Source organism: Larimichthys crocea, chromosome XVII, assembly GCF_000972845.2.
Source record: "Larimichthys crocea isolate SSNF chromosome XVII, L_crocea_2.0, whole genome shotgun sequence".
Lineage (NCBI taxonomy): Eukaryota > Metazoa > Chordata > Actinopteri > Sciaenidae > Larimichthys > Larimichthys crocea.
Window position 1 is genome coordinate 22372472 of NC_040027.1, and position 24977 is coordinate 22397448.

A 24977-nucleotide genomic window follows, 5' to 3' on the forward strand; every position below is an offset into this window, starting at 1 on the left:
TCACAGCGGATCTACAGTGAAAACTCATTGCCCACGCCCCTGCAGTGAGTCAGTCCGTGAAGATGTTTTCTCAGCAAGAAGAGAAATGGAGGGTTAAACCTCCAGGTCGTCGCTGCTCTCTTTGATGTCAGCACAGAGATAGGGTATAATCAGAGTACAGCATTAAAAAGCCCAGACAAATCTCAGTTTATACTTAATATGATGCAACTCTGTCACTCTCACTAATTGCTTGGTGCGTTTAAAATAGATTTAATTTTCTTTTCTCGTCGGTCCTGTCAACTACACTTTAACTTTAACTCCCATGTATTAATCCAAAGAATTAACACCTCCTCAATGACATTTCTCCCTCATTTACTGGTGTGGATTCCTCTTGAGTATTAGCTATATCAATACTATAAAGTTTAAACATAATTGCAACCTAGGTCTAGCTTGCTCTTTATTCAATTAAAAATAGATTGCACTGTGTGAACATATTGGTTAAACAATTTCCCATTTACACTTGACGTTGAGGAGCTTAAACAGTTGAATGTTAAGTTCCTCTGGCTTCATTGAAACTGAACATAGCAGGACATTTTGTCAATAGTCTTTGTGATTCACCCGAATAAGAAACTGAATGCTGCTATTAGACTGGCCATTTCATATAATAGCCTATAAGTGTTGAATGAACTGATCAAGTCATTCTCCTACCTGAGTAGCCATTTCAGTAAATTAGCACACCATCCACAAGTGTGCAGACCTTATTTCAAAGCACAGATCTGAAGTGGTTATTTTAGTTCACTGGGGTTTGTGGGCTTGATCCCTGTGACTGAAAATATAGCCAGCACTTTATCCTTATGTAACATATCTGCTGCAGTTCGTTCATTTGAAGTGTTAATGACTGCTGAGTGCAGATAATGACTGACCCCCTTGGTTAATCCCCTCTTCCAGAAGTACAGTATTATATGTGGTCTCAGTGTGGCATACATTTTACAATAATTGGATACCACTTTAAAAGACCGAATCAAAGGATTTGGCCTTCATCAATATTTAATAGCACCAAAAACTGAAATGTCTTCATCCTTTCATACTATCTCCATCAGATACAGCCAGGTTATGTTGTTATGGTTGTACACGATCTTGTTATCTCCACCGCACGTAATCCTTGATGGGTTCGTCATCAGGCGTTTGGTCGTGTGTGTGTATCAAGGACCTCTCATGGTTGTGGTGATTCACGGTTTTTGAAAAAGCTTTTTCATTGACGCCTCTCTTTAATAACACCAGTGATACCCCCTCAACTCATCCTTCATACTGCTCCCATCCGGTCGCAGATACTGGTCCCTGGCCTGTAAAAGAGCACGCTATGGCAAAACAACCCGGTAACCGCCATATGCTGAGAGCTATACAGATGGGATATGGATGAAAAAAATATGCTGTACTGAATGTTTGTGGTTATGTTGTGTTTTGTGTTTAATGCATCTTTGTGTCTCTATTTATGTGAGGCTTTTGAGAGCTGGGTCTTGTCTGTTTGTAATTTGTCTCGTTATGACAGATGCCAGTTCAGTCAGTTTGCACATCGGACTGGTTTAAGCTCATAAACTGGACCAGACCAGCTAAACTGGAAACTCACCCAACCCTGCTCTTCACTCATCTTAACTGGCCAGTAGTGTTTGCGAGTGATTAACAACTGCTTCATTTCCCAAGCTTGTTTCAAGCTAAGGAGAAAATACGGTGAAAAAACTTTTTTGTCATTTTCACCTTGACAAACCTGCATATTGTCTCCCCTTCACTCCACTACTCTCATGTATGCATGCCGAACACACAGTCACTCCCTATTCTTCACCCACATGCCTCCAGACACACCTGGTAGAGATCTGCACTCTCTTCGACTAAGCTGGCATTACAACAGTTGAAAGAATTTTATTAAAATCATGTTTAATTGGTAAGTTTTCAATCTAAGTATTAATATTGAATATAAACAATGATCTTGGGATTATATACCTTTTTTCTAGTTTTTGATTAATGCTGTAATTTCTTGTCTAATGTAACACTTAGACAAAGTCAAATCCAATAAGTTCTTCATGACTGTGTGTGTGTGATAAGATGCTTTAGAGGAGGGGAAAGTGAATCGTGTTACTGTCCCCAGCTGGAAAAATTGTGCATCAGGAGTCTCAGTGGAATAATAATGCATTAAAACAACGTGGCCTGCCATTGATATTGCAGGGAAAGTGTAGAGAGAATATGAGTGTGTCTAAAGGAACAGATTTGCCATTATGGCCCCTGACATTTAGTTAGCCACTAATCATTGTCATTTGTGTGTGTGTGTGTGTCTGAAGGTGGGTATGAGTTTGTGAGTCTAGATCTTAGCTGCTGTAAAGTTCTGTCCTCTATTATGTGTTTCCATGTGCATGCAGAGCTGTATGTGTGCACCTTCACGCCCATGTGTGCTAGTGATTGTGTGTCTGTGCACTAATGTGAGTCCTCATCATGGAAATAGCTGATATTAGCCATGGTTAATTAAAATGAGTAAGGACAAAGGTCAGCCACTCAGCTCTCACGTCTCTCTTCTCTAGAGAGGGAATAGACACAACACGAGTGGAGAATAATTTAGGAATTTTTATTTGGACACTTGGAATTTTCTTTTTTAGGTAAAACAGCTTAACACAAAGGCAGGCTGCATTCTGCCATAGCTGCATATTTGACTTAAACTGGTGTAGCTCAAAGTGTCACAGTTTTTTTAATCTCAGATTCAAAGTGATCTATTATGGAAAGTGTGATTCTCTATGCATGTAAATTCTGGACCCACTTTACTCACAGTGACTAGCAGAGTGATGTCTTTGTACTTTGAAATGCCTGTTTACAATTGTACATCAAAATGAGCTCGAGATTATAGAAAATGGGGATGTTCCAAAGTAGAAGACTTACTCCTAGAGAATTTTTTGGATGTCATCCCACTTCAATTACCCCTTCTTTTCCTGCATACTCTCTGCATGCCTGTCCTGTGGGATGATATCAGATTCTTCGGCTGGACAAATCTGACTGTTAGTAATGTTTAGTGAAACACCAGAACCTAGCATGCGCTAACATAATAGAAAATAAATAAAGCCTTGCTGTAAAACTTTACTAGTGGAATAAATAAAGTGTAAACTGATCCCCAGGTTCAAATTCATTTAAAAAAAAAAAAATTCAAAAATCATCTCTTGTAACTTCTCAATGGTGGCTTTATTTAACTCCATTTAAGAGGGTACTTTATTTGACACAGACTACTAATTAAAAGGTTTTTATTTTGAAGTTTCCCTGTTTTATTTTTCAGTTTATCTCGAGCCTCATCAGTTTCACTTCATTCAGCTCGTTTCTGTTTTGCAAACATGTCCTTTATGTTCGCCTGTTGCCATGGTCAATGCAACATAATTTTTACATTCCCACTGCTTCATTTAAATGAGTGCAACAACATAATTCTAACATGCTAGTCTGATAATCAGACTGAATTGCCAATATGCCGAGTTGTTGTGTCTGGAAGTCGCCGCTTCAAACTCATTCACAGCCGTGTGACTCCGGCACATTCATATTTCCATCTGTAAAGCTCTGATTGGCCTGGCTGTTTTTTCAGCAGGGGAACCAGCAGTCAGTGAGTGCAAGACCAGACACGTTTCATTGGCTCAAATAATAGGAGATGTGGGGAACAATGCAGTGGTCTGGAACCAGGCTGATGCCATTACTCAACACTCCTGCTCTCTTTTTCAACAGAAATAATAGTTTCCAATCACTAATTAATTCAGATCAGTTCTAGGTTGTTTTCTCTTTGTCTGCGTTTATACAACTCAACCCTCCCTGCAGATATCTTGGATTAAACACTGACCTATGTTGGCACAACCCATAGTCTAGACCACATATAATACCAAATCAGTGACATGCACACACTTTTCTTTTCAACACATTCATCATTTAGTTGAATTCATATTTCATGATGCTGTGTCTTCACACTCTCCAGCTTTGGCCTCATTCAGCCTTCTCTTTGCTCTCCCATGCAGGTTCCGGTGGGTGCATCAGAAATTGTGCCCACTGTTTGACGAATGACTATGCGAAGGTGTCTGATATAGAGCTGAAATAATTATCAATGAATCAATTAGTCAATTGTCAATTAGCTGACAGAATCCAAAACAGAATTTATTAAATAGTTTATTTAATTAATTTAGGAAATAATTGTTAGATTTATAAAAGAGGAAAATAATAATTTTAGTTTACTAGTTCCAGTCCTAGTCTTCCTTTTGTCCATTCATCTATTTTAGTGTCACAAGGGTTTTTAAAAATTAAAAATATGTCTTTATTACAACATCTGCAAGGATTAACCACCCACGCTTTAATCTTTCTTGTCTCAATTTTGTTTTAAAAGTATGTGAATTAAGTGTGTGTGGGAGTGATCTGGTCAGTCAGTCAACTGTAAGGTGTCACTGAATAGCAGAAGGCAAATGGACAAAAGCTTTCTGTAGTCCTTTTTTGTAAAAACATGTTGTGCCATGTAGACAAGAGGGAATCATCCCGACGCAGGCCTCTCAGAAACACAGTGGATGATGAAACAGATACAGTCTAAATTTGGAAGTTTCCTCCACCAGTGGTGTTGGGCCGTGGCTTTTGTGGTGCTAAACAGTTGGTTCTCAGAGGTGTAAATCACAACAGAGACATGCGTTCTCTCACTTCTTCTCTAGGCAGTGTTTATCATACAGTGCATCCTTCATCAACAGTGAGATAACTGTGAAACAGATTTCCTGGGGGTGAGGCATTGGCAGGCGTCTCAGAGATGCACTGGCCTTAATTGGGCAGATAAATATCACAGGCTGTGCTCCTTGGCCCTACAGCACACAGTTGCATACATCACCCTGAATGCAGACTGACCACTAGCAGTGGGGTGCCACCCGCCTGTCTCATTCCTGAAACTCATCTGGTGCCCAAAGTGCAATTAAAGAGCAGTGAGAGATTTCCTCCACCAGTCTGCTTCCTTGACTTGTTGCTCTGTATGGTCCAATTGCAGAAGGGTTCAGAATCCAGTCGGCACCTTTATATCACATCACATCTTTTACAAACCAGCATGACCGCGGTAGTATTATAGCAGGCATAAATCAGAGAAGGGATTTAACACGATCAGTCACATGAGTCACTTATGTTTTGTATGAACATCATTCTTTCAACAATCAGTGCTCTGGAGTAACACAAACAAATAGCAAGAACTGACATCTGTATTGTGCAAAGTACAAGCTCAGTGTTTTTAATAATGAGCATCTTATTGAATAGTCATGACTTTGGCCTTTTGACAACCCTCAGTGGTTACAAATTGCCCTGAATTACCCACGTGTTGTTTAGTCCAAATCTTCTCCCGCAGGGTGGATCACAAAAAAGAAGCAGCCACACATCTTCAGATCATGTGAATGTGCACAGATGCACAAACAACAGAAACACAATCTAAGAATGATCACTAATCCTTTTCAGCACTTGACCTGACCCAGCGCTCTTTATCATGGACTGATATGACTCATCATTGAAATAAATAAATCAGGACAGAGAGGAGAGAGTTTGATGAAAAATTGCATTAATATGTTTAGACCCCAAGCTTCTTTGTTCACGGAGAGTTCACTACTCTTACTGAAAATTCAGGATTATTTTCTACTGGATGAATCAATCAGAGATACATATTAATATGTCAAGGTAATAGTTTAATGTCATTACAAACGGATGAACAAAGACAGGGCATTGCACATTGCTCTGATGATGATGATAGGTGCTTGAGAAGTTCAAACTTGGATATTTTAAAATACGTTTCGTCGTAACTACCAAGGGCACTTTGAGAAGTATGACAGCAGACATTTTCTGTGCACAAAAAGGATTTTCACATCTCTGAGAATTCATTTCACAGCAGCAAATGGGGAGTTTCAATAAAACAATGTCTAAAAATGCAGAGGAAGGTTACTGTTTTATACAGATTATACATCAAATGTCTGAGATTTATTGGCCATATATAAAGAGGATACTACCTTGTTCTCATTGGGTTGGGCTATGAAGTGCTTTTTTGGATCTTGAATTTTGACCCTGAATTTTTTCAAGATAATGTGAACCTGACTACAGTAACAGCGGAAACAGAAGCTCTGTGTCTATCCTGACTCGGTACATATTTGGGGTATGGAAAACTGATGAGCAAAGATCCAGTAAAGAGCAGATCCAACCACCCGCTGAGCCGAGCTTCTTCCCTTTGACTGGGTCTAGTGGGTGTCTGCTAGCTGCCAACTGCTCTCTCCACATTAATCACGGCCCGGCTTCTAAAGTTTGAACTTCGACCTTTAGCGCTGCATCAAGGCCCAGTGACAGATGGAGACAGAGCTTTGTCTCCTCACATCAGATCATCCATTTCACACACATGCACACACACACACACACTTTCCTCACACATAAGGCTGAGAGCTGAGATGCACAGAAGAGCACCCATAGCAACGGTCGTTTGGTCACTGGCTGATATTTCGTTGTTGGAAAGCAGCGTGCCCTCTGAAGGGTTCAGTGTCTCATTTTGACAATAAACTATTTGGAAGAAGCCTTGTGCATGGCCGTGCCTATCAGAGACACTTTGTAGCCATGCGGCTAATTGAAAAACCAGTGATCATCCTGGAGAGTGAAAGCAGAGTGGCCCATGTAGAGGAATTTTGTTTATCATAAGCAAGATGCTGAGGCTGAAAGACACTGATTAGCATGAATAAATTAGAAACTATTTCAGTAAGTGGGTGATAGCTTATCTTTGAATTACATGCCCAGTGCAGCTATCCCATTGAAGATTAATTGCCTCTCACAAGGTATTTCGAAAAGTTCATTTTCATCAATTGATTTCCCCTAATTCATGAATTCCCTAGAAGTGCATGAAATTGGTAACAAGCTCTCCATAATCACGCTTTATGCATCGTTAATCTCATTGGCAATTACTCATCATATGTATTGGTAGTGACATTTGCGGAAGCATGTTATTTTTGCACCATTAGGTCATGACAGGAGTATTATCATAAACTAATGGTTAATTGCAAGTCAAACAGAAGTGTTCGTAGTTTCCTCAGAGTTGTGCAAGGAGTAAAACTTGTTTCTAGATTGTACAGTAATGTAATTCTTTTAAATTGGTTGCCTAATCAACAAATTATCTAACAACACAAGTGCTTATAGCGTTGCCATTATACTGTATGCACAAACAGCACTAAAAAACACATTTAATTTTTATATTGTTATTTAGCTGTTGCATCAAACAACCAAGAACCTCAACATCAGAAAAATGGTTTCACTATAGACTCTGTCATCCTCCATACATTGCAGGGACATTTTGTAGGCTGGGGGTTGATTCTCCAATGTTTTCTCTTTTTCCAAAGCTATCATCACCAGTACATTATTGTTACTACAGTATTGGGGTCATTTCTGTTCCAAGCAGAGACAGGAATGCTGCCTTGAAGCAAAAGAAGTGGGCCACTAAAATAAATTGAAAGAAGAATATAACTTCAGGGTTACAACTAAAGTAATGGGCATGGATTTTACTGTAAGAATGTATGCCAGGTGCGTTTACAGTGATACAGTGAGATGTAGGTGCTTATTAAGACACGGCAACGGAAACAACAACTAGGTCACACCTACATATAAAAAGATACTATAGAGAAATTCCATGTCAAAAGCAACAGTTGGACTATATTTGACACATTTTTTATATTTAAAACACTAATTTCAGATCTGCAGTTGAAGCTCGTGCAGCTGCTGACATACAGTTATCACCATACTGTACTTTTCCCACACTATCACACATTACCATTGGACCCTCAGGCGAATTCCTGCAGTACATTAATAGGGTAAATCACTGGATTCATCATACATAATGATACCATTATGGAATAATGTTCATCAGCTAATGTGCACTTGGCGGTAATCTATTTGTTTCTTAAGCTGTTTTCTGTCTGCTACAACTCTCACATCTCAATCCTTTATTAACCTACCCAACATCGAAGCCACAAGAAGATTTTAGAATATGAAGAGATGCCAAAACCAGACAAGCAATAAGGGCTGATGAGGTTTTATGTCTTGGCCCTGCCATTCCAGCACTTAGTCCACCTCCTCTATTGCTGCTGGGCTCAAATAAATGGAAAGAAAAAGAAAACATCGCTTGTTTTCTCAATATTTTTATTGGTTTTATTATTGGTGTATGGTTGTGTGTGTTTTTCTGTTGAAAAGTATTGAGATTGATATGTTTAATAACTCTATGAGAGAACAGCAGGTGATATTAGAGGTTAGAGTGGAGTTAGAGTGACTTTTAAAGTTTACAGGTTAGTAGTCAAGGACTGTATGCTAATACACATGAAAAAACACACTGCAGGCACACGTAAACATACATAGACACAAACACAGACTATGCTGTTAGTGTCCCTGGAACACATTTTCTATCCTAAAAGTCAGCCTTTTTTATCCATTATTACATATTTTAAGAATTTTGTGCAATGCATTTGAGGTCTGAGTCTAAAAGCCTGAGGGCCATCAAATGATGGTGTGACAAATTCAGCCATCTTGCTAAAGTGGAGAGCCAAGGACTTTCCAGCCAAGGTTATGTGTTTTGTCAAGTAGTGAAACATCCTGGCCAATGACAGATTTTTCTTTCTACTTGGATGAACTTTTCTAAAAGTTAAGTACTACAAATTGTCTGTGCCTGCTTTATGCCACTGCAAATGGAGGTAATCCCTTTGAGTAATACAATCTGTCACTGTTTATGTTTAGTTTCTGTGTCTGACACCTAATTAACGGACTGAAAGTTGGTTCATTTTTGCTGCCTGCAGTGAGGAAAGGGAATTGAAAACCTTTAGGAATAGCTGTGTGGGAACAGTCTCATTACTGAGGTGTATATTACGCCCTACAAACACAGGTATATTTTACAGGTATATTATAATCCATCTGTATCAATGTCATCTCTAACAACTTGCGGTTTGGGAAAGCTTTGGAGTGGGTACAGTAACTGTAGAATTGCAAGGAGCTCTTCAAAGATCTCCTCAGGATTTCTCCACTGTAGCAAAGCAGAAATATAAAACTCAAATCTGCCCCTAATCCAGTTTCAAGGCAGTGCACGTTGTTGATTAAGGATGATCTGTCTTCAGATCAGTAAGCATCTGCATTTTAACAAGACCATTACATCGTATGTGTTTGGACAGGAAATGTGCTCGAGGGAAGTCACAGCACCTTCGCTGAATTCTGTGGTGTGTGTGGGATGATGGTGGACAAATAAAGGACTGATATTACAGAAAATGAAACTGGAAATTTCTCTCTTTTTTTCCCTTCCTCTCAGCTCTCCTCCTTTACCTTTACCTCTGCCCATACTGCCATCCATTACAACAAGTGGCCGGGCTTCCCTTCTGTGCTCTAATTGGAGAGCTGGATGGCAGTAGGTTTAGCCAGTAATGGGGTCCTGCAATTTGGTAGCAGAAGTCATACTGGAGAGGGCCTGTCAGAATTCGTAGAAGAGCCCAGTTGCGTGTATCCTACTTTGCAGCTCCAGAAGAAAACCCCTGTATTTTAATAGTGCAACTGTAAGCATTTCTGTAATTCAAGGTGGCGTCATTAGAGGCTTATTTATTCAACCGAGGCGTCTGCCAGGAGGGAGATGACGCCGCCCATATCAGCTGTGGCAGCTCACTCTCTGCACCTCCTGCAGGGCTGGAGAAGGGGAAATTAGAGAGGAATGGGCAAACATGACAATCATAGCATCGTTACTGAATTAGCACGTAAAGAAAACAACAAGCTGTGTGTAGGTAGTGAGGGATGGGTTATAATGTTCTGTTGTTGGAGGGGCAGCGCAGTCACGACTGCCTCTGATGTTCCAAGGGTGGGAGGAGGTGTAAAAAGGATAATATGGGCTACTCAGAGAGAAGCAGCACTAGAAAAAAGGGATAGTAATGGACTTTGGAAGCTTTCAGGGTAATTTGAAAGTGATTACCTCAACACCGTCTAAAAGGGTTGTCACAACAGCGAACATCCATGTGAATAATTTGCCCCATAGTCGTTCTCTAACCTACTCTAACCAAGTAGTTGCTTTCAGTCTTTGTACCTTATTTATAATGTATCATCATAATTAACCAAGAAGTTTAGTTGCCTAAACTTGGGAACACTAACCGATGCATGGACCATGCAGTTTGGCAACATCTGATCTGATTCAAAAGAATTTTAAAGGGTTTTTGTGGCTAAAGCTAAATGACTGTCGCTTCAAATTTGATGGAGATGTTGGTTATCAGTGTTCTCAAATAAATCCCCACCATCTAATAAATGTATTTTCCTAGAAGTGGAACTACTGTATTCCATTAAGAATGTTTTATGGATTTTGATATTCGCTTTGAGTCCATATCACACAACCTGTTTTCCCGAAACACTGACAAAGCCTCCAGTACTCATCCCACTTCAATTGTGTGATACTGTAGTCTGCCAACAATGAATGAAACTGGAACATGAAAATATGCACCTCGAGCACATTGCCAAACATTGATTGGGTCGAGGTATTTGCTATGTTCACATTTCCACACCGGTCTAAAACTTCCGCTGACATTCAGATACACCTTCCAAAAGAATCCAAGGTATCGTTTTAGCTCGAAGATGAACATTGTCATTGCTGATGCTACCTGTAGAGTCTGTTCCTTTCATCCAATCCTGGTGCTTCTTTGTATACATCTATTTCTGTGTGAAATGCAATACAAAAATGCAAAGAATTATCAGAGCTGGTGCTACCAAAGGTCCAATACTGTAATTCTGTATGAGTTTCTGCATTAAACTGGTGCGAAACAGCTCTTATGCTGTCAAGTAAGGTGGCAGCAGAGAAAGGACTGTGTCCTCTTTGTGTCGGCTTTCAACATCGCCATTGTTTATAGTATGTAAACTGAACAGAACAAGCCTATTCACACAACTATTCATATCAATAATTAGAATGTCTGACATCATAAATTATAATTCAGTTTGAAATTACCCAGCAATCACCATTAAGTGCCAACACTGGGAAGAAGACACAAACTGAACACATTAACTTTCCCAGCCACTCTGTAACTTGATTTTCTCATTAGTGAGTGTGGAAGTTGAAATAGATTTATGTTTGTGTTTGCCAAATGCAAACCCCCTTCAGCCTTCAATATGAAGTGTCCATCATATAGCCCCTCAGCAACCAGGCTTGCAATGTCTCAGCACTGTAGCCTAGCAACGAGACCCCCACTTATATAACATCTTGTTTAGGATGCTTTTTTTTTAATAAGGAACAACAGATGGCAGAATCATATTTTCTTTATGCAATACCTGTGGCTAGAAATCCCTCCATTATGCATTTACTATTCCCCCAATGATAATAAATTATTTATTTCAGTCAGAAGTAAATTGAGATTTAGTCATATGGCGATAACTAAATGTCACTTTGCACTATAACTGACAGTTGCATTGTAGCATCACTATAAATTTTGTATTGTTTTGTTTGATTGCTAAATCACACATATATTACTAACTTAGAAATACGTTTGGGACTCAAAGACCCATTGTCTTACTTCTTATAGTTTTGATGTGTTCACAAAGTGGTGCCATAGGTCTGAACTGTTTGATGGTGTCTTACTACAATAGTTTTAAAAGACATGGAACAAAAACTACGGGTTACTGTCTGGTGAATAAATTACCGTTCAGTCCTCCACAGACACCCCTATTCCATAGATGATAAAAGTTTGCCATATCTTATTGTCTAAAGTTTGACTGTTGTCTATTGATCTTTTATTCTGTTTCCTTGACTTGGTTGTTATTCTCTGCTGGAGCAAACAGTGTTATACAGTAAAGCAACTCAGCTATAGTGGCTCTGAGCTGAAAAACTGAGGGGCTCTTCATCTGAACCTTTGAAAACCTCTCAGTCCCTGCCAAAGGGAGATAAGATCAGTAGACAACCCCAACATTTTCAATTTTGTGCTATCAGACACTGAGGAGATGTGTCAACAGTGGGGTCCTACAGCAAGTAAACACAGAAGTCTGACAAGCAATAACCTAGATTCAACATCGCCTCCGGTCCTCTCCCACTGAAGGTCTGCCACTTTCATCTCATTTAGATCCAGATCTGTTGATCAAAAATGACGCCTATCCCCTCACCAAACACAAAACGACAGTGGTGAGAATGTTTTCTTGGGCAGCCGTTTTCTCACTTAGGGTTGTGTCTGTGTGACGCGTGTGTGTCCATGCTGGCTGGGGTGTGTTACCATTTGTGGATCAAAACCCTGTATTCCTTGAGCCATAGAGGTTCAACGTATATATGCTTTTAATGATGCATCATCTTGTATTTAAGATTAGGCAATTAATGCACATGGCAGTGGTGTAGTCTTTATGGGCTTAATGTTGATGCATATTTTTATTATAGTGTGATAAAAAATAGTTTTTGATCGATTCCAGACCATAAATCGCTGTTTTCAGCACAGTAAAATGGTCTTTACTTTTACTTGATTGTATAACATTTGAAGAGGAAAGATTAGAGCAGTAAATGCAAATTTGGGATTATTAAATCTAAAACTAACACTATAAATTCATAAACTCAGCCCGTATGTTCTTACCAGCATCCTCTGTTATTGCTCATAATAGAGTAAAGAGGAGAAGGAGGGCGGCTGAAGTTAAAGTGAACAGAGCACAGTGACAAAAGAGACCATGTGACTCCAAAAAAGTGTTGGTGGGTCTGAAGTGGAACTCAGGGAAATTGTTGAATCAACTTTTCTTTTGTTCGTTTTTTAGCAGGCATCAGGAGGGATCAGAGGGTAGAATAGTTTGAAGCCCCAGACGACTGAGAAGCCATTACTGTATGGCACAGTCCACTGCAGAAAAGCTCCCTCAGAGATTCAAATCTGGCCGATTAAAAATGTCTCATAAGTCTCGATGTGTGTGTGTGTGTGTGTGTGTGTGTGTGTGTGTGTGTGTACGCCTATGTGCCTGCATGTGTTCTTAGTTGAATGTGTTTAAATGCCTTTGTGGGTGGGTGGTTGTGTGTCTGTTGAGCGGCCTAAGCTTTTAAGATCAAAGCTCGAAGAGGATTTAAGTGCTCAGAAACATGTAAATTATGATGGTAAGCGATGTCCAGCAGGGACTATTGATGAAATGCCCTTAATAGAAAAAAAACTTTTCTCTTTCGAGAATATGCTTTTTAGGGACTTTATGGAATTTATGATACACAGCTTTCAAACCATCCATTGTGTAGCCTGCGTCCAGACATATGAATCACTGCCCACGTCTACATTTTTCTTGAATGATTCAAAAAGGTCTGATTTTGCTTTTGTGAATAACTGTTTGGGAAACGACTGAGTCAGTCAAAGCCTTTGTGGGTGGGACTAACTGACAAGGACTGTCATGAAATATTAAACACAGACACTGTCAACAGCTTAATCACTGCTCATGATGATATATTTAACCATGTCTGCCTATAAAATAAACACAAATTAGTCATGCCCATGATGATGCCATTGTTTTTAAAAGAGGAGTGAACTGTAAGCAGACACACACAATTGTCTGGCTTTACTTGCTAGAAAGCTCTTAGCTAACGTGTTAGCAAACAAAGAGTCCTAGTGATGTCCAAATCAATTTGTTTTTCCTCATATCATTAAGAAACATCTCAAGAAAGTAATCTAGTAATAATATATTCGACTCAGGGTAGAGGTAAGACCCTGTTGCTGAGAGGATTGCTTGCGAGCTTAACCAGCATATTGGTCTCTGCAAAAAAAGGTAACAGTTATTTGTTTTGTCATCATTAAACATTTAGTTTTCAGTATCCGTGCCATAACAGTAGGTTTCTACATTCCTGGAAAAAACAAAGGCCATGCCCGTTGTTTCCAGTTATCAAGACACCTTGTCATATTGATTTCTTAGCAAAGAGTTGTCTTCCTTGTAAACTACCTGTACATTGTGGCAGTTTAAGTGTTGACTGAAAATGTCATCAGAGCAGCTGGAAACTAGTGATTGGCAAGGGGGGAATTAAATCCTCCCCCCTATGGAGAACATTTAACAAGATAACAATGTCAGACTAAATCATGGAGTCTGAATATAAGCTTCCCCTTTATGCTTTTTACCTAAAGTCAGGGGTCATTTAAGTATAGCATGTACTGTGTCTCCTTGCTCAAAACTGGGACATAGGCCAGTTAATCACCATACCTTTCTTTACTCTCTAATGTAATATGTATTATATATAGATGATATTGAATGAACCAGAGGTTGCAGATTTTAAATGCTAATCTTGTTTCTATATTTTTTTTTTTACTTCTTTTTTTCTCTAGTTCCTCCCAAGATATATGACATTTCCTCTGACATCACGGTAAACGAGGGCAGCAATGTGTCGCTCATCTGTACAGCCAGTGGGAAACCGGAGCCAAGCATTTCCTGGAGACACATAACCCCATTAGGTGAGTTCACTTCACCTCTCACGTGCCTATGCTAATGAATGGTTGGATGTATAAATGGACGGAGGGATGGATGAATAAAGAAAGGAAATGGCCCGGATCAATAGGTGATCGACTGAGGATGAGAGAGGACTGGTAGTTATGTTGCAGATAGAAAGGGGAAGGGCTGGAGCAAGAGATAGATGAGATTGGATGTATTCATGACAGAGTGAGGAGCGGGGGGCGTGAATACATGTTATAATATATTCAAGTGAACATGCAGTGTCATAGAGAGAGTGAGATCTGAGTACAGATTGAGCTCCTGCAATGATGTTGCCATCTAGTGTCATAGAGGGCAGGAACAATGCATTTACATTTACATTTAGCATTCAGTCATTTAGCTGACGCTTTTATCCAAAGTGACTTAGAAAAAAGGGAAACAATCAAGGTACAATGCGACTAGGACATGTTAGTGCACCAATAAATACGGTGACATTTCTGTAGGGGGATAGATTTAGCATATCCAGTCATTGGTAGTGCTAGAAGAGGAGGTACTCTCTGAAGAGCTGGGTCTTCAGGAGTTTTTTAAAGGTACAGAGGGGTGCTCCTGATCTGGTAGGAACTGGTAGTGCATTCCACCAACAAGGAACAACAGATGAGAAGAGTCTGGATTGCCTTGAGCAAACAGGTCGCAGAGCCAGGCGTCGTTCATTGGAGGAACACAACAGTTGTTAGGTGCAATTGCCAAGTCATTGTTGGCCTTTGTCTCACCTTAACTCTCAACAGCTTGAGAAATTATGACGATTATAAGATAAAGGAATTACATGTTTACATTCAATCCTAGTTTAACTTTGAGTATGTCTAGATCTAGCTTTACAAACAAATAACAAAAAATGAATCACACATTTACAACAATGTGCCACTAGTGTAACAACACCTGTGATCTGTAACCACTTGGGCTGGAGCCTATCCCAGCTGACTTTGGGCGAGAGGTGAGGTACACCTTGAACAAGCCTTCAGTTCATCACAGCAACATCCATTCACACCAACAGGCAATTTAAAAGTCACCCATTAACCTGTTAACTGCATCTCTTTGGACTGTGGGAGGAAGCCAGAGAACCCATGCAGACACAGGAAGAACGTGGAAACTCCACACAGAAAGACCCCAGTTTGAATTAGGAATCTTTTTGCTGTTAGACAAGGCAGCGTTAACCTGACACCGAGCATATAGATATATTTTACTCTGAGTTCATATTCATCCATAGGCTGTTCCCTCCCACACAGGTGCAACATAATTGCACTTAATATAAAGATGATATGGACCAACTTGTGCGCAGTGAATTTAAATGAATGATATTAAATTCAGTAAGTAATTCCATGAGTAATCTACATTTCTTCAATCATTGCTCTGTAGGTTAATTAGGAAATCTCTATGCAGTTTCTTAAAGACTATCTTTTGAAAAGCTCCTATAATAAAACAGTCGATCGAATTTAATCAGACAGAGAGCAGAGTAAAGATATTCCACTTTAAATTACACTCTAGCTATCCAAGATTATCCATACGCTATAGGTTAGAAGTACCAGTATTCAAAAATTAAAGATCGTCTCAAATGCTGTTAGTTCTGCACCTCCATTTTAAAATGAGACCCCTCAAGTAGTTAACAAACAATAAAAGATACTCTCATGGATTTTGTTACTTGCTCAAGGCAGTAGTTAATGTGTTAGCAGAGCACATCCTGCCACAAAATCAAACATGTTGATGAGTATTGAGGATTTCTAAGTCACTGCAGGGAAATCTCTCTTTGGCAATTTGTCAACTATCATTTAAGGTGCACTAACAAAGTATATATTGAATATTATCATTATGATTTATTTAGGTGGTTGCTAGTCAGAGCACACATACATCATTAAGTGCTTTGACTATATGAAAACTCATTCCAAAGCATTTAACTGTTGCTGCTGAGCCCCCACCCATCCATTTCTAGGCCTCCCTCATTTTCATATTAATGGATTAGAGCCTGCTGTGCTTATCTGATAGCTGTGAGGATGACTACATTTATCTTATGGCTGTCAAATCCTCCTCTCTGGTGCTTGCCCTGATTGCGTTAGGGGAGTTTTCAGAAGATGATCAAAAGAGCCATCCTCAGAGTCCGAGTGGCAGTCACTCATTCTACTTTGAAGTGTCCACACTTTGAAGTATGCCAGGGAAGAAATTATATGCTGGTCAAATGAAAGGGCCCAGGACTAAATATAATCACAGACTGTCTCCCAGCACATCAGAAAAGAAGCCATTTGCCATGGGATCTTTGAGTCAGTTATTATAGTCAGGGCGATTTGTCCAAAGGACGTGGTACAGCTGAAAGGTTGTAATAGGCTAATTACCTATCGATGGAATTCCATTAAATCTGTTGGATATGCAGAACAGCCTTTTCCAACCAGTGCACAGGCAACCTGAGTGTGCAGCATATAGAATATGGAGACCTGCAGTCAGCAACAGAACTACTGAGACTACCACAAACACACAACAGAAATAACAGAATAAAGATTTACATTTTTAATGATTTAAAAAACGACAACAGGTTATTAATTGCACGGAGGAAATGCAGTTATATTCCAGTAAGAGAGTTATAAAATCTGAAAAAAACTTGACTTACAGGATCAATGCTAAAGCAGTTCAGTCGCCACACTTGCTTTGTAAATTGTTTGTGGCCAACTTAAGGTTGGAGACTATTGATCCAAACAAGATCACATATTTGATGTTCGTGTTCTTCAGTAAGGGTTTATGGACACTGAAACATTGCCAATTTCTGCAATTTTGCTAATACAAAAAAACACAAATGCACACATTTTCAGGGGTTATCATATGCTTTATCTATTAACAGAATTTAGATTTCAAATGCTATCTATGTGGGGTCAGAGTGATGAAATAGGCAAAGTTGCATTTTCATGCACTGGAAAGACATTGTGTTGAGCTCTCTCAGGCAACAGATAGAATTTAAAACAATAAAAAAAAACTATAGTATTAGGAATAAAATAACCAATGTGCAACTTTTATAGTTTATTCTCAGTCAAAATTGTATTGTGGGTGCACCGAACCATGAGTGTATATGATGACTAATACCAATTATACCTGATTGTATTGTCACACCTCCAGCAACATTTGGCTATATATATATTTGGTATGGATAATCGCTTTCATTGACACGAGGCCGAGCAGGTGAAATGGCTGTAAAGTGACAAACATGTCTACATGGCAACTTATATTTCCTGGCCTGACTCTCAACACTCAGCCATTTTGGGGGTGGGGGTGGAGATTTTTCGCACTGTAGATAGTTCTGCTGCAGCAGTCAGTGAAGTTTGACAGAATGATAAATTGCCCTGACTGACTGTCAAGTTCCTATTCCCACTCCGACTGTTTTGTGTTTGCGCTTTTTCCTTCTCTCCCCTTCCTGCCAACCAGCAAACTGCCAGCTAATAATAAACTTTGTGCATCCAGTCAAGTGTGGCCATAAACTGTTTATTGAGACGATAATTTGGCTCCGTATGTGTGCACATAAAGTTAATGCATATTCCTCAATTAGAGAGATGCAAACTGAAAGAAGCACTTGTAACACACAGATCATCTTTGTTGACATGATATCAGGAGAAGGAATGGTGCAAGCATATGTCGGGCACTGAGTGTGTTTTAAGAATCGTCGCTGTTTTGTGAAACACTTTAATTACCCATGTAAAAAATGAGCTTGACAGCAAAGTCCTCTGGAGTTTGGGTTGATTGCTGCATGATAAGGATACTTAGGACTGGAAAGGCCGCACAAGTCCCCTTATCAGTTGGTAAGAGTGTTTAATGCTCTCCCTACCCTTAAGCAAGGATTTTATTCCTGATTGTTCCAGTGCTGCATCTCAGTCACCACTTGAAAATAATTAATGGGAAACTACTTCGTTTCTATATATCAATGGGATCATTTCTGACCCTGCAGCTCCGGCCCCAGGCGTTTTAATACCATTAAAATATGTTCTCAATCATCTTGTATGGTTAAGTAAAAGGTAAGTTAAAACAAGAAATATCTTTTTAGAAGAAGTCACAATCCCAGAAGCCACTCTGTCGTTATCAATTTAGCTCTTGACATCACTACTTATTTTATTCTCAGAATTAACTTTAGCCTGGATGACATGTCAGCCTTAAGGGTATTGCCTACGCACGGAGTACTGTGCTGTGGTTCCTCACCACTCTTTCATAGGTCACTGGGAGGGGGGGTAAAATAGCCTTTAACATAGTCTGTTTCATTCTGGTGTGGTTGGGTGGATGGCTGGATGGCTGGGGCAAAATTGCTTTGATAAGCTTTTTCCATTGAGATTTGAATCCATGGGATAGAAGTGTGACCTTTTGAAAAGGCTGACTAGAATACTAGAATACATATTTGATTGTTTTTTGCGATAGGACTCAACTGCGACACATTTTTCTCCCTATTTCCAAGAAGCTACTGTACATATGTCAACTACATGCATGCATGTTTTGTTTTTCCCATTTATTTAAAGGCATATCTTTCCCAAAACACCCCCTCCCCTGAGGAAACAGCAGACAGCAGCATCCTTTACACTGACAACTCACTATAGTATGCATACTGTTACTAAAAGCTGGATCCAACAGAACTTGCTTGGTCCTGAACTGTGGTAGCAGCATGTGCATTAGTACAGCAGCTCCATCGGTTTCTATGTGAGCGGCTCAATGAATCATTCAAACGTGACTTTATATCACTGCTTCATACCTTGAGCTGTGCCTACCATGTCACTCTGGAAAACGGCAGCTCTTTAAAAGATGCTAAGTAAGTTTTTGGTGGTCTGTTCACCAGGGATCTTTCATTTACCACTGGTTTCCTTTTCTCATAGTTTGCAATGAACCGATGAACAGTTCAAGGGCTGATGCTTGAGCATGCTTTAAACACGATGGGAGGTGAAAGCTAAAGAGTTAGGCGTCGCATTTCAAATTTCAGATATCAACAGCAGGAGCCGTGTCTAACATTTCCCCATTCAGCTGTTGAGCAGAATATTGTGAACTAAAGAGGTGCTCAATGGGTAGATGCTTTATTGGAGTGTCTGTAACATGATGAATAGTAGACTTTTTTGTAACTCAAATGTGGTATTGAGTTACTGCTGCACTTCTCATATTTAATGGCAGTTGGCAACCACAAATGATTTCTTTCCAGGCAGGGACTATTTTTTTCAACTCTTTAATACCCACCTGACTTTTTTCTAAAATAAAATAAATTGATATTTTTCAATGTAAAACCCCTGTAATGAATTTGGACATTTTAGAGCATTTTATTATTAACTGTACTGCTGTGGCTCACCATAGCACTCTGTAGCCCTTAATGTGTTGAATATTTTCTTAATTAAATAATTAGTCCCTTCCGATATAAAATGTCAGAAAACAATCACATCACACATGGCCAGCTCCTAAGGTGATGTTTGTAAAGGTTGTTTTGTTGAATCCACAGTTGTTGTTGTTGTTGTTGTTGTTGTTGTTGTCTGTCCAAAAAAAACAACTTCAGCCTTCTTTCCTGTAAAAAATTAACAAACCTACTAGTAATATTTCATAGTTCTAGCACTGTGTATGTTCTACAAACTGCTTCCCACGGGTGGAAAAGTGGGTGGTAAAAGGTCAGTGATAGTGTTTGTTTTGACTCTATAATATTCTTCTGAGTTAGATTACTATATCACTATAGTACTCACGTTGTAGATGCGTATAGACACATATTGTACATTTGTTTTGGCTCTGTTTCATTGTATTCTTATGCAACTCATCAGATATCACAAAAGCAGCAACTCATTCTGCATGCAGAAATGAACGACAGTGGTTAAATATAATCTCTGTTTTCTGTTCTTATACTCACACACGTATTGCAGTGTTAAGAATTCATGCATTGGCCAAGCTCGACAGATTGATTCAATTCCACGCACTGTGGCAGCCAAGACAGTTAATTAAACAATAAGAATGGTTGAGCCGTGGTGTAGACTCAACTTTTTGTTCAGTTGTTACATACTACAGTATGTTCCAATTAAAATACCACTACCTATTTTATTTGGTTCTTCACACGCCACTTAGTAGGGAAATATTCCAAACAGTTTTTTGATTACCGGTAAACAAATTAAATGTCTCAGTGTGTGGTATATTTCGACTGATATCAACATCAAATGTTTTGTAGATGTTTATTTGTCAATGTGCTACTCTCTAAGCTATTTTTCTAATCACACTGTCCCGTAGATCTCTTGGCCTAGCTAGGTCGAGCACCTGAAATTGTGTTTCCTGCCAACAGTGAATTTGGCTAAATATGTCTGCACAGAAAGGTAGTTCTACGGGTCACTGAGGTGGCAGCACATGCAATCAGGCATGACTTAAGGCTCCTTGGGCCCAGTCCCACTCTCTGGATTTTAGCGGTCTCAGATTGACAGCCAGGGAGCAGTGTAGGGGTTATGTATCAAAGCAGACTAACAGCCTGTTTTTGAGGCAGGCCCTGCACATGGTGTGATTCTACCCCTAGTTCTGGCCCACACCTTGAGTTGGGGCCAGAAGGCTGCAGCACACAATGTAGCAGCGTGGGTTGTTCTCCATTTTCAGGAGTTAAAAGGATAAATTGATGTAGAAAATGCTGCTCTGTGCTATAATGGATTCTTCAGCGATGCCTGCCCTATCTGTGTATTGCAGCCCTGAAGGAAGCGTACTCACAGCTCCCCTACACAATGTGGGAAATTGCTTACTGCAACAGGACTTAGCCAGCATTGGCACTGAATGTGAAATTAACCTTGCTATGATTTCTTTAATTTGCTTGGAGTGACATCTCCCTCAGGTGAGAGGGGCCTTTGTCAGTCTCTCAAATGTCTCTCAGCATGTACTCGCACACAATTCATGTTGGGTCCCTTGGTGCTGTTACATCACTAACGCTAACAGCAGAGGTTATTTTCTTCCATCTCTTATTTTTCATATGTTTTTCAGGCTACACAGTGCTACATCTGTCTTTGTTTACTGTAATGTCAAGGTTGAGCAATCAACATATAATGCTCTTCAAAGTATATATCAAGGATGCAATTCTTGTTTAATGGCTTCTATGACCTTTGCAAAGCCCCCATTCCTGCTGTAATCGATAGGAATACCATTTGCAGCCAGGTCAGGATGATGAAACTAGATCTTGCATTAAAAGAATATATTGGCTTTCATTTATCAAGAAAGACTGCGGCCTAATTAGATTTTTTTTTTTTTTTTTTAAATATGTGCATTTGTAATTGTGCATTCATGTGGATGTTATGGACACGAAATTGTTTTCTATGGTTTTTGAAGCATTTTTACTATTCCAGTATTCCTCAGTGCACTCATATATATTAAATAGATAAAAATAAAATTCAAATTCACAGTTTAAATGTTTTTATCCTAAAGGACAGTCAAACATTACTTGCATAATAGAGCTGATTGGTTGAGGGATTTTTATGAATATATTGTATAACAACTGTGCATAAATCAGGCAACAAAAACATATTCATCAATACATATTTTGGGGTCCATACCACAGTTCTTCTAGAATCACATTGGTCCAGTTGTAACAACTCACATTTTGTCCTATAACTCTAAAAACTACTAGCATTATAACAATACTGTCATTTTTTTGGCTTCCATTCTGGGTTTTGTCAAAACTTTTGTTTTTGCTTCTTACCCTACTAAATTTATCCAATCATAACTTTGTGCAATGTGGACCGTCTTTTGGATGTCTTTATTTCAGTCTGGCTGTAATGGAATTTGTCTGTGGTGTGAAAATTAATTTGGCAGCAAAGACACAAACAGGGAGTCAGCCATATCTCTCTATTTTCTCTCCAATCATAATCAAAATTTCTCCCTGGGAAGGAGTGAGGATGTCCTCACTGTACCTACCTGCAATGCACTCTGCATGATTTACTTATTTACTTATGGCTACTTATGCTAGTCGTTTGTTACGTACTGTCACTGCTGTGACGAGTGTCACACTGTAGTGCTTAATGATTTAGCTGTTCAACCTCACTTCCTCACCACTGGGACTACAGGTTTGTAATAAAACTGATTATTAGCAGTTCTGGGAGATTATGAGGCTTTTTCTGTGACTGATCTAATGGTTAAAATCAAGCTCGTTGACAGTTTGTTAAAACATTTTTTCTTTGTTTTTCTTGGAGCAGCCAAAATCATTCAAAGGGAGAAAAATCCTTCTGCACAAGTGTGGCACAAAAACATTGTTAGATGAATAGCAATGACAGGGATGTGGGGTTTAAGGGCACAATAAAAGTCTGAGACTGCTCAGTAGCATTTTGTGGTCTTGGCAAAATTGATATAATCATGCTGATGATGTTATTGTGCATCTCCAAGCCTACTTTATTCAATTTAATCTTTAATCTTTTAATGTTTGGCCATCTCAAAGATGCAGAAGCTATTTTCACACCACAAAACCCAATTCTCTTCCACACCTTTGTGAGCACTTTCAAACTGAAATATGCAGCTCCATCAGTTTAATTGGAAGCTTGTATGCCACCTGTGGATATCACTAAAGGGTACTGTTGAAGGTGGGAGTCATTATTACTCACACCTGTTTCTCGTGATTCTTCTAGTTGCATGGTGCCTTTGTATTGTGCAAGAAACTGCACAAGCCTTTTTCATAAAATACATTTTAACATGGTCTGGCAGGAAAACCACAGGGAGGACTGATAGTATTATTAATGGCTGAATCTATTTGGAAATACAGTTCTTAGACATTGGTAGGCCATAAAAGAACAGAGCCATCATTCATTTCATAAAGTACACCTGTGCAAGTCAAAATGTCTTACATGAAAAAGGACCATTTCAGGACCATAAGAAGTACTTTATTTTACCATTTTGCATGGTTTGAATCCTTGTTGCTGTTTCAGCTGGATTTATGGTTAAATACACAGTACAATACACAGATTGACAGTATGCATTCCTGCTGTGTATTACCCCCATTCATTCTCTTCAGTGCATCTTTCATCTGTTCTGCATCCTCAGTGTTCAGCGATACAGAACTCTTTTTTTTCAGTAACTTTTATATTGAATCAGCGTTCTCATTTTCAAAGCAGTTAGCTACATGCACCAAAAAGGTCAGCCAGAGATGCTGTTTTATATCATATGGCCAACCAAGCATAGGTGACCCATTTTCCACACAGTCTCTCATCATAAAAGCTACACTTGTTAGTAACCATGGAGGACTCACTTTAATTTGTCTTTATTGACTCCTGAGCCTGTTGTCATTCGAATATTTTTTCACTTCGCAGTGAGCAGTGTGCATATTCTGTAGTCTATCTATCTTTTTTTTTCTTTTTTTTTCTTAATTCTCAGAGGCCTCAAACTTTATTCTAAGATGATATGGTTCCTTGGACTGGTTTACAGCCTCCAGAAAAAAATTGTCTGGTCTATGGTTCCATACAACTGGACATCAGACAGGGCGGCAGCAGACCAGTTGCCTTGAAGAAAACAGCTTCAGACTAAATTGAATCAGGCAGTATCAGGTGAAACAGATATGTCCAGTGGAGTAAAGTTGTGTTCTGCTGGCAAGAAAAGCATCAGGTTTTTGAGCATTTAAAATAAAAGTTCAGACTTGTGTCTGAATAGATCCCGGTACTATGTCTGAAGATTGAGCTAAAAATTTAATTACTTCTGTCTGATTGCTATATGTATTTAATTAACTGAAAAGAAAAGATCATATTGATCCTATAAGCAAGTGTAGTTTGATATTATTGGATAAAATTAGGTCTTTCTAACTCAGACAGCCTCTGTCTTAACTGCATTAATATTTGTACTCTAATGTTTGTTTGTTTATTTGATTTATGTCAAAGTGAAGCACAAAATTCAACAAAAATCCGATAAACTGCTCTCAGTGAGAGGAATTTGTGTGCACATCTAAAAGAAATTGCCCTTTGCACTAGCATCTCCTGAGCAGATGGAAACACCGCCACGATTTCAGCTCAAGAACAAAAATAGAGCACAAAAGTAAAGGCTTAGAAATAATATTGGTGCTTTTCAGAATCATCGTCAGTAGCATCCAAGCTCCTGTTGCCCATGAAAATATTTGTAGACAGAAAGTCTGTGCAACACTGCAAGGAAGAAGGAAAGAAGAAAGCTTGTTCTGTTCTCATCAAACATACATCATGCCAAACTCACTCCACCATCATACACCATGTCTCATATATAAGTTTCATTTTTATTTAACATTTATTGTTTTAGGACATTGATTGCTTTAACATGCCCCATGCAACCAACTTCCCACAGGATGTAGCAAAAAAATACTTGTGTGCTTTCCAGTGGAAACCACAGTATTTAATTCAGCCATTTAGTAAATGGTATTGGAAGCATCAAGCGTACTTGGGCTCATGGGTCAGTGCTTTTGATTTCATTGCCCCAGTAAAAGACACAAGTGCACACTGTGGATCTCCACATCTTGCGTATCATAATTCCCCATTACAGTGAAATACAATGGAGCTGTGCATTAAGGGAAGTCTATAGGTCAACCGTGTAGGCTAGTTCCATGGTTTGTGAGGGAGGAAATACACAGAGTACTGGCTGAGACA

The 24977-nt window shown here is 39.2% G+C and overlaps 1 protein-coding gene across 2 annotated transcripts in view; it reads left to right on the top strand.

The window, feature by feature from the left end:
* negr1 (neuronal growth regulator 1) overlaps positions 1-24977 on the top strand; it is a 135478-nt gene that overhangs the window by 51974 nt on the left and 58527 nt on the right. For both annotated transcript variants that reach the window (XM_019255005.2, XM_010729303.3), the window contains exon 3: positions 14283-14408. In XM_019255005.2, coding sequence (XP_019110550.1) covers positions 14283-14408 — 126 coding nt within the window. The remainder of the gene's footprint in view (positions 1-14282; positions 14409-24977) is intronic.